A 9,743-nucleotide genomic window follows, 5' to 3' on the forward strand; every position below is an offset into this window, starting at 1 on the left:
TTTGAACCCTTTTTTACGACGCTGCCTTATGTAAACACTTTGAATTACTGCAAAATGCAATGCTATCAGTTATTTTATGCTGTATAATATGTACTTTTGTATATGTTTCAATATGAGCCAACTACATTTGACATGTATACCTGCCTTAATTGAAACACATTTTGTATAAAAGAGATTTACTCTGCTCTATTTGATTTCTGAATATATTGCCACAAAGTGAGAATATTGTATGCAATAAAAAGCTATAAAAACTGAATTGTAATGATTTCTTAATAAAATGTTTTATTGATTAAAAGTTATATTTACATATTTCCTCATGTCTTGTCTAGTAAACCACATTTCATCTAGGCTTCAAAACTCTAAAATTGAACAGAAATAAAAAACAACAACACATCAACTTTGCAAGCAAAACCCATCAATCTCCAAACATTAAGACTTTTTTAAGACTTGTGTGTTCTTAACTGTTTGATATACTATGTTGACTACTCATGGTTTTATTCGATACACCTAATTGAACTGTGAATGGGCAAATTAATCATCGGGAAATGTCCATGGAATCGTCAAAATATTTTTGTCCACAGATCTGCAGCCCACTGTAGGTCCCTTTTTAAGTGATATTTTCTGGTTTGATTTAATATCTTGAAGTAGATCATTAAGTTACAGCCAGTATTTCTTAAATTATGGCCAGTGAGTGCACATTACTTAATGGCTATACTTACTAGGATTTTGGTCATAGCCACAAACTATCAGCTAATCAACTTTCTCTTTGCCTAAATTTGAAACAATCTGCATGCATGGGATTTACCATCATCAAAACAAAATTATGGTTGTGCTCAGATTTCTTGTTGCCTCCGATAGTAAGGGAAAGTCATAAATAAAAGATGACACCTCATTTGCTCCTAAGAAACACCTCAGACCTCTCTAGCCCCCTGAAACCAGCCCACTGTCCACTGCAGCTGCCCCGTGCTGGGTTACACAGATCTGTTTTCAGTACAGTAGCACGCTCACACACACAGTTCAGTTGACCAAGTTCTTTGGCACTTCCCACGGAAAGTCCTTTCTCCCAAAGTGACCGTAACTGGCTGTTTTTTGATAGATGGGCCTCTTTAAGTCCAGGTCCCTGCAAAATAGCAAACAAATACAGTTAATAAAGTTGCAACACTTGAGGACCTAATAAATCTTCATTTTTCTTTCTTTTTTTGGCACTTCATTGACAATGACAGTTCCCCTCTGGGTTAGGACTCCCCTGACAAAAAATAATTCTGTCTAAATCTCAGGAGAACTTTCCTGGTTAAATAAATGTAAAAAAAAAAAAAACTAACCCTAAAAAAAAAGACAGGCAATGTCATTCAAAAAATATGAAGATTTCTCATGAACATTTAAAATCTACAGCACATGGGCATATATAAGATTTATTTCAGCATTTACATTTTTCACCACTCTTTTTTGAATATAGGACTAATGAGCAATGTGAGAGACTAACCTGACGATGACTCCAGGCCTCAGGTCAAAGTTTTTATGCACAATCTGCAGCAGCTCCTTCTCACTTCTCTGAGACGAGCCGAAGGTGAACAGAGAGATGGACAGAGGGTGGGCCACTCCAATCGCATAGGCCACCTGATTAGAACAGTTTTACATAGTTAATTGATGCAAGGCAATTAGCACATGCACACACTGCTGCAAGTGCGTAACAAGTAATGTCATTTTTATTACAAACACATAAAAAAAAAAGTCTAATTTATTTTGAACTAGTAATTAAATAATATCTGCATTTCCCTACTTGAACCAGGACCCTCCTGCAGAGTTTGGCATGGACTAGGGACTTGGCAACCCAGCGGGCAGCATAGGCCGCAGACCGGTCCACTTTGGTGTAGTCCTTCCCAGAGAAAGCCCCTCCTCCATGAGCTCCCCATCCTCCGTACGTGTCCACAATGATCTTCCTCCCAGTCACACCTGCATCACCCTGTGTCACAAAACACAGGTACAGTGTGTTTGAGGATTGTCTACTTTAGAGCTGTGGGATATTACATAGACTTACACAGACTTAACCTCAAGCTGAAGACTCTAAACAGCACTTAATGGGTTAATTGCCTTAAGACCTTTAATCCTCAGAACGCATTTACCTGTGGCCCTCCGATGACGAAGCGCCCGCTGGGCTGCAGGTGGTAGACGGTGTCCTGGTCCAGGTATTTAGCAGGAACCACAGCTTTGATCACCTTCTCCTTCAGCACCTCCTTCTGCTCCTCCAGGCTCACATAGTCGTCGTGTTGGACAGAGATCACGATGGTGTGCACTCTTTTGGGGATCACTGCCCCGTCCTGCTGTGTGTAGTGAACTGTCACCTGAACGACAATGAAAAGAGGTCAAGTAATACCAGATTTCAGCTCTATGCCTGCTGCACACAATTTTTGATAATAAATACCTGTGTTTTGGAATCCGGTCGGAGCCAGGGCACTGTCCCGTTGCGTCTCAGTTCAGCCATTTTTGCATTCATTTTGTGTGCCAGGACGATAGTGAGGGGCATGTACTCCTCTGTCTCATCCGTGGCATATCCGAACATTAGCCCCTGTTCACGGGAAAAGAAATGGACCAAAAAATGAATTACCTCTGACACCAACTTAAATTTGTTCTGAATTTTAAATTAAATGCCCAAATAAAATACCTGGTCTCCTGCTCCTATGTCACTTTCTAAGCGGTCGATGTGAACTCCTTGTGCAATATCAGGGGACTGTTGCTCCAGAGCCACCAGCACATTACAGGTCTTATAATCAAAACCTGCAAGAAAAATGAATGTAATTTCAAAATAAAAACCCAGTAATAGATACCCAGGTTAAACATGATTTTTAAACATGATAAAGAAAACACACAAACCCTTGTCAGAGTTGTCGTAGCCAATGTGTCTGATGGTATCTCTCACAATCTTTTGGTAGTCAACATTGGCCCGAGACGTGATTTCACCACAGAGCAGCACCATGCCTGTCTTACACACCGTCTCTGTATGGAACAACAAAAAATTACAATTATTTTTAATATTTGTGGGGGTGTTTGTAAGGTTACAATGCAAAATGTATCTTTGTACTAACCACAGGCTACTTTTGCATCTGGATCCTGCTTGAGGTGAGCGTCCAGCACGGCATCACTGATTTGGTCACATATTTTATCTACAACAAGAGAATTGTGTCATTAACAGAATTGTGAAAAGATTTCCTGGATTGACCTATAGCTACTCATAGCTCTCCATATCTAGTTGTCTTGAATGATCAAATTTCACTTTCACTCAGAGTAGTACTAGTACCAAGCCCACGAAGCGTTATGGCCCTAATAATAGCACTGGCTCTGTCTGTGCATACCAATGTGACACGATCCAAAGGTTCATCACATGATCAAAGTGCTGCCGCTGTGAAAGCTCCTGTCCACTCCTCTGAGCCACTATTACAACTGTTAAAGTCTACTATACTATCTACCGGTACTATAGTCAGGTATACATGAAATACACTCAACCATGATGCATACTTTACCAGAGAAGGTTAAAGAAAATGTTAAAATTTCGAGTAAACGTGTATAGTTCTTGTTGATTGCAAAGTAAAATATTAACATCGTCAGTAATATGAGTGCTAGTGCTCTATAAGAAGTGTAATGTTGACACACAAGTAATAGTGGTTGACATATTTCTTAGTAGTGGTAGAAGTAGTTTTATAGTTGTAGATTTGTGAGAAAAAACTTGGAAAAAACGCATTGAATTAGAAGTGCAAAGCGCAAACCTTTACATATGTGTTAGATTGTAGAGACAAAGTTGTGGTCAGAGTTTGAATGACCAGGACTCTGCATTCTGCACATTCCTCGAAGCCATTGACAATCAGTTAGATGAAGTTATGCAAGATCACAGCACATGGAACAACTCACAGTGCACGTGTGCCTGATCCTCACAATACACTGCTTCCACACAACACTTTTTTTTGGGTTTCGTATCGACAAACTCTTGCACACCCCACATGGTCCAGCACTCACCCGGATGCCCCTCTCCCACAGATTCTGAAGTAAACATGAAATCCGTATCCGCGTGGGAAGGAGCGCAGTTCCCATTCATTTTGTCTTTTCACTGTTCCCTGCAAAGTTATACAATAGAAATGAGTTAGAATTGTAGGTCGGCTAGTAGATAGAAAAGGCAAATCTCGCTGTCCCAATGCTGACCACGAGGTATTTCTGGTCTATATAAGGCAAAGACAACATATCCAACATGTGCTGTGGCTGGCAGGGGGGAGGGTGTCCTGTGAACCAGAGGGGTTAGACCATTCAGAGAGCAGAGAAATGGAGGGAGGGTTTCTCATCTTCTGCCTCAGAGGCACTCGAATTAACTCCTCCCATTCTGAAGAGCACAGCCACCACAGAGCGTCCAGCTTGTGGTCAGTGGACGGACTTTAAAAAACGAGAGGATCAAGAAGTAAGATTCAACAAAGGGTTAATGCGAAGCTCCTCGGCCGTTCATTGAATGCTTGTGTCAATGGGGCCAGTAGGTTCACTGTGAGGCTGCCTGGGGTTATGAACACTGCAAAAGAGGGAAGGAGCTTGACATTTGACACTTATGTCATTTACACAGATTTTCTATAAAGTAGTTCTCAAAAAGGTCATGCCAAGTACTGCATAACTATATTACATTTGACTAAATTATAGCTAAAGCCTTGACTATTAAAACATAAAGTAACATTTATTCAACATAATGCAACTAAATAAAGACTAGTGTGAGCTGCAAAAGACCAAGAGCCACAAGAAGAATCCCATAAACCAATGGTTCCTGGTTCCTGGTTCCTGGTTCCTGGTTCCTGACCATTTTGGTTTTGTGTACCCGCTTTGTCTCTCATGCTGAGGAAACCTTTACTAGTCAGATACAACTGTTTACTACACTAAAGACATTGTCGATTATACTTTTTTGTTTTGTATAGTTGTCTTATCCACCTTCTTTTATAAATCTGAAAATACTAGGGGTACTTAAACTACACTAATACTATGATACTCTATTACTAGTGCTTACTTTCTCCACAGAAAACAATACTTACTATGCAGTCCAAAGATCAAGAAGTCTTGGGCAGTGGTAGAAGCAGTAGTGGAAGTTGTGGTACTTGAAGGTTGATAATCTTCTGAAAACGTTTTCAACAACAAGGACTCACATCTGCCTGATCTGGCTCATGTTCAAATAGACTTTGTCTGTAGCTGTAAATGTGCAGGAGGTGTAAGTGTGCAGGAGGTGTAAGTGTGCAGGAGGTGTAAGTGTGCAGGAGGTGTAAGCGTGCAAAAGGTGTAAGTGTTCAGGAGGTGTAAATGTGCAGGAGGTGTAAGTGTGCAGGAGGTGTAAGTGTGCAGGAGGTGTAAGTGTGCAGGAGGTGTAAGTGTGCAAAAGGTGTAAGTGTGCAGGAGGTGGAAGTGTGCAGGAGGTGTAAGCGTGCAAAAGGTGTAAGTGTTCAGGAGGTGTAAATGTGCAGGAGGTGTAAGTGTGCAGGAGGTGTAAGTGTGCAGGAGGTGTAAGTGTGCAAGAGGTGTAAGTGTGCAAAAGGTGTAAGTGTTCAGGAGGTGTAAATGTGCAGGAGGTGTAGTGTGCAGGAGGTGTAAGTGTGCAGGAGGTGTAAGTGTGCAAAAGGTGTAAGTGTTCAGGAGGTGTAAATGTGCAGGAGGTGTAGTGTGCAGGAGGTGTAAGTGTGCGGGAGGTGTAAGTGTGCAGGAGGTGTAAGTGTGCAGGAGGTGTAAGTGTGCAGGAGGTGTAAGTGTGCAAAAGGTGTAAGTGTGCAGGAGGTGGAGGTGTGCAGGAGGTGTAAGTGTGCAAAAGGTGTAAGTGTGCAGGAGGTGTAAGTGTGCAGGAGGTGTAAGTGTGCAGGAGGTGTAAGTGTGCAAAAGGTGTAAGTGTGCAGGAGGTGTAAGTGTGCAGGAGGTGTAAGTGTGCTGGAGGTGTAAGTGTGCAGGAGGTGTAAGTGTGCAGGAGGTGTAGTGTGCAGGAGGCGTAAGTGTGTAGGAGGTGTAAGTGTGCAGGGGGTGTAAGTGTGTAGGAGGTGTAAGTGTGCAGGAGGTGTAAGTGTGCAGGAGGTGTAAGTGTGTAGGAGGTGTAAGTGTGCAGGAGGTGTAAGTGTGCAGGAGGCGTAAGTGTGTAGGAGGTGTAAGTGTGCTGGAGGTGTAGTGTGCAGGAGGTGTAAGTGTGCAGGAGGTGTAAGTGTGTATGAGGTGTAAGTGTGCAGGAGGTGTAAGTGTGTAGGAGGTGTAAGTGTGTAGTAGGTGTAAGCGTGTAGGAGGTGTAAGTGTGTAGGAGGTGTAGTGAGCAGGAGGTGTAAGTGTGCAGGAGGTGTAAGTGTGCAGGAGGTGTAAGTGCAGGAGGTGTAAGTGTGTAGGAGGTGTAAGTGTGCAAAAGGTGTAAGTGTGCAGGAGGTGTAAGAGTGCTGGAGGTGTAAGTGTGCAGGAGGTGTAAGTGTGCAGGAGGTGTAAGTGTGCTGGAAGTGTAAGTGTGCAGGAGGTGTAAGGTGTAAGTGTGCAGGAGGTGCAAGTGTGCAGGAGGTGTAGTGTGCAGGAGGTGTAAGTGTGCAGGAGGTGTAAGTGTGTAGGAGGTGTAAGTGTGCAGGAGGTGTAAGTGTGCAGGAGGTGTAAGTGTGTAGGAGGTGTAAGTGTGCAGGAGGTGTAAGTGTGCAGGAGGTGTAAGTGTGCAGGAGGTGTAAGGTGTAAGTGTGCAGGAGGTGCAAGTGTGCAGGAGGTGTAAGTGTGCAGGAGGTGTAAGTGTGCAGGAGGTGTAAGGTGTAAGTGTGCAGGAGGTGCAAGTGTGCAGGAGGTGCAAGTGTGCAGGAGGTGTAAGTGTGCAGGAGGTGTAAGTGTGCAGGAGGTGTAAGTGTGTAGGAGGTGTAAGTGTGCAGGAGGTGTAAGTGTGTAGGAGGTGTAAGTGTGCAGGAGGTGTAAGTGTGCAGGAGGTGTAAGTGTGCAGGAGGTGTAAGTGTGTAGGAGGTGTAAGTGTGCTGGAGGTGTAAGTGTGCAGGAGGTGTAAGTGTGCAGGAGGTGTAAGTGTGTAGGAGGTGTATGTGTGCTGGAGGTGTAAGTGTGCAGAAGATTTAAGTGTGCAGGAGGTGTAAGAAGGTGTAGTGTGCAGGAGGTGTAAGTGTGCAGGAGGTGTAAGTGTGCAGGAGGTGTAAGGTGTAAGTGTGCAGGAGGTGCAAGTGTGCAGGAGGTGTAAGTGTGCAGGAGGTGTAAGTGTGCAGGAGGTGTAAGTGTGTAGTAGGTGTAAGCGTGTAGGAGGTGTAAGTGTGTAGGAGGTGTAGTGAGCAGGAGGTGTAAGTGTGCAGGAGGTGTAAGTGTGCAGGAGGTGTAAGTACAGGAGGTGTAAGTGTGTAGGAGGTGTAAGTGTGCAAAAGGTGTAAGTGTGCAGGAGGTGTAAGAGTGCTGAAGGTGTAAGTGTGCAGGAGGTGTAAGTGTGCAGGAGGTGTAAGTGTGCTGGAAGTGTAAGTGTGCAGGAGGTGTAAGGTGTAAGTGTGCAGGAGGTGTAAGTGTGCAGGAGGTGTAAGTGTGCAGGAGGTGTAAGTGTGTAGGAGGTGTAAGTGTGCAGGAGGTGTAAGTGTGCAGGAGGTGTAAGTGTGCAGGAGGTGTAAGGTGTAAGTGTGCAGGAGGTGTAAGGTGTAAGTGTGCAGGAGGTGTAAGTGTGCAGGAGGTGTAAGTGTGTAGGAGGTGTAAGTGTGCAGGAGGTGTAAGTGTGCAGGAGGTGTAAGTGTGCAGGAGGTGTAAGTGTGTAGGAGGTGTAAGTGTGCTGGAGGTGTAAGTGTGCAGGAGGTGTAAGTGTGCAGGAGGTGTAAGTGTGCAGGAGGTGTAAGTGTGTAGGAGGTGTATGTGTGCTGGAGGTGTAAGTGTGCAGAAGATTTAAGTGTGCAGGAGGTGTAAGAAGGTGTAGTGTGCAGGAGGTGTAAGTGTGCAGGAGGTGTAAGTGTGCAGGAGGTGTAAGGTGTAAGTGTGCAGGAGGTGCAAGTGTGCAGGAGGTGTAAGTGTGCAGGAGGTGTAAGTGTGCAGGAGGTGTAAGTGTGTAGGAGGTGTAAGTGTGCAGGAGGTGTAAGTGTGCAGGAGGTGTAAGTGTGTAGGAGGTGTAAGTGTGCAGGAGGTGTAAGTGTGCAGGAGGTGTAAGTGTGTAGGAGGTGTAAGTGTGCAGGAGGTGTAAGTGTGCAGGAGGTGTAAGTGTGTAGGAGCTGTAAGTGTGCAGGAGGTGTAAGTGTGCAGGAGGTGTAAGTGTGCAGGAGGTGTAAGTGTGCTGGAGGTGTAAGTGTGCAGGAGGTGTAAGTGTGCAGGAGGTGTAAGTGTGTAAGAGGTGTAAGTGTGCAGGAGGTGTAAGTGTGCAGGAGGTGTAAGTGTGCAGGAGGTGTAAGTGTGCTGGAGGTGTAAGTGTGCAGGAGGTGTAAGTGTGCAGGAGGTGTAGTGTGCAGGAGGCGTAAGTGTGTAGGAGGTGTAAGTGTGCAGGGGGTGTAAGTGTGTAGGAGGTGTAAGTGTGCAGGAGGTGTAAGTGTGCAGGAGGTGTAAGTGTGTAGGAGGTGTAAGTGTGCAGGAGGTGTAAGTGTGCAGGAGGCGTAAGTGTGTAGGAGGTGTAAGTGTGCTGGAGGTGTAGTGTGCAGGAGGTGTAAGTGTGCAGGAGGTGTAAGTGTGTATGAGGTGTAAGTGTGCAGGAGGTGTAAGTGTGTAGGAGGTGTAAGTGTGTAGGAGGTGTAGTGAGCAGGAGGTGTAAGTGTGCAGGAGGTGTAAGTGTGCAGGAGGTGTAAGTGCAGGAGGTGTAAGTGTGTAGGAGGTGTAAGTGTGCAAAAGGTGTAAGTGTGCAGGAGGTGTAAGAGTGCTGGAGGTGTAAGTGTGCAGGAGGTGTAAGTGTGCAGGAGGTGTAAGTGTGCTGGAAGTGTAAGTGTGCAGGAGGTGTAAGGTGTAAGTGTGCAGGAGGTGCAAGTGTGCAGGAGGTGTAGTGTGCAGGAGGTGTAAGTGTGCAGGAGGTGTAAGTGTGTAGGAGGTGTAAGTGTGCTGGAAGTGTAAGTGTGCAGGAGGTGTAAGGTGTAAGTGTGCAGGAGGTGCAAGTGTGCAGGAGGTGTAGTGTGCAGGAGGTGTAAGTGTGCAGGAGGTGTAAGTGTGTAGGAGGTGTAAGTGTGCAGGAGGTGTAAGTGTGCAGGAGGTGTAAGTGTGTAGGAGGTGTAAGTGTGCAGGAGGTGTAAGTGTGCAGGAGGTGTAAGTGTGCAGGAGGTGTAAGGTGTAAGTGTGCAGGAGGTGCAAGTGTGCAGGAGGTGTAAGTGTGCAGGAGGTGTAAGTGTGCAGGAGGTGTAAGTGTGCAGGAGGTGTAAGGTGTAAGTGTGCAGGAGGTGCAAGTGTGCAGGAGGTGTAAGTGTGCAGGAGGTGTAAGTGTGCAGGAGGTGTAAGTGTGTAGGAGGTGTAAGTGTGCAGGAGGTGTAAGTGTGCAGGAGGTGTAAGTGTGTAGGAGGTGTAAGTGTGCAGGAGGTGTAAGTGTGCAGGAGGTGTAAGTGTGCAGGAGGTGTAAGTGTGTAGGAGGTGTAAGTGTGCTGGAGGTGTAAGTGTGCAGGAGGTGTAAGTGTGCAGGAGGTGTAAGTGTGTAGGAGGTGTATGTGTGCTGGAGGTGTAAGTGTGCAGAAGATTTAAGTGTGCAGGAGGTGTAAGAAGGTGTAGTGTGCAGGAGGTGTAAGTGTGCAGGAGGTGTAAGTGTGCAGGAGGTGTAAGGTGTAAGTGTGCAGGAGGTGCAAGTGTGCAGG

At 45.4% G+C, this 9,743-nt stretch overlaps 1 protein-coding gene across 2 annotated transcripts; it reads right to left on the reverse strand.

The window, feature by feature from the left end:
- Window positions 1-262: 262 nt before the first annotated feature.
- LOC140369494 (S-adenosylmethionine synthase-like) lies at window positions 263-4,209 on the reverse strand. Of its 2 annotated transcripts, XM_072456856.1 has the most exons (10): window positions 4,192-4,209; window positions 4,009-4,106; window positions 3,084-3,161; window positions 2,872-2,994; window positions 2,663-2,775; window positions 2,423-2,566; window positions 2,124-2,342; window positions 1,781-1,963; window positions 1,484-1,617; window positions 263-1,120 (listed from the first exon to the last, which is right to left on the reverse strand). In XM_072456856.1, the coding sequence occupies exons 2-10, from the start codon at window positions 4,085-4,087 to the stop codon at window positions 1,018-1,020; spliced, it is 1,176 nt and encodes a 391-aa protein (XP_072312957.1). In that variant the 5' UTR covers window positions 4,088-4,106; window positions 4,192-4,209; the 3' UTR covers window positions 263-1,017. The 2 variants fall into 2 exon arrangements, with proteins under 2 accessions (XP_072312957.1, XP_072312955.1); XM_072456854.1 differs by lacking the exon at window positions 4,192-4,209 and having other exon boundaries at window positions 4,009-4,162.
- Window positions 4,210-9,743: the final 5,534 nt, after the last annotated feature.

The sequence above is a fragment of the Eucyclogobius newberryi genome, unplaced genomic scaffold (genome assembly GCF_026437365.1).
Source record: "Eucyclogobius newberryi isolate DKJ021-1_F unplaced genomic scaffold, fEucNew1.0.hap1 SCAF_20, whole genome shotgun sequence".
NCBI lineage: Eukaryota > Metazoa > Chordata > Actinopteri > Gobiiformes > Gobiidae > Eucyclogobius > Eucyclogobius newberryi.

Excerpts from the sequence above, each read along its gene's own strand:
- LOC140369494 (XM_072456856.1), bottom strand. The coding sequence starts at position 4,087 with ATGAATGGGAACTGCGCTCCTTCCCACGCGGATACGGATTTCATGTTT. Across the intron at positions 2,776-2,871 it reads CTACGACAACTCTGACAAGG|GTTTTGATTATAAGACCTGT; the intron begins GTTTGTGTGTTT and ends TTTTTCTTGCAG. Across the intron at positions 1,618-1,780 it reads GCAGGAGGGTCCTGGTTCAA|GTGGCCTATGCGATTGGAGT; the intron begins GTAGGGAAATGC and ends TGTTCTAATCAG.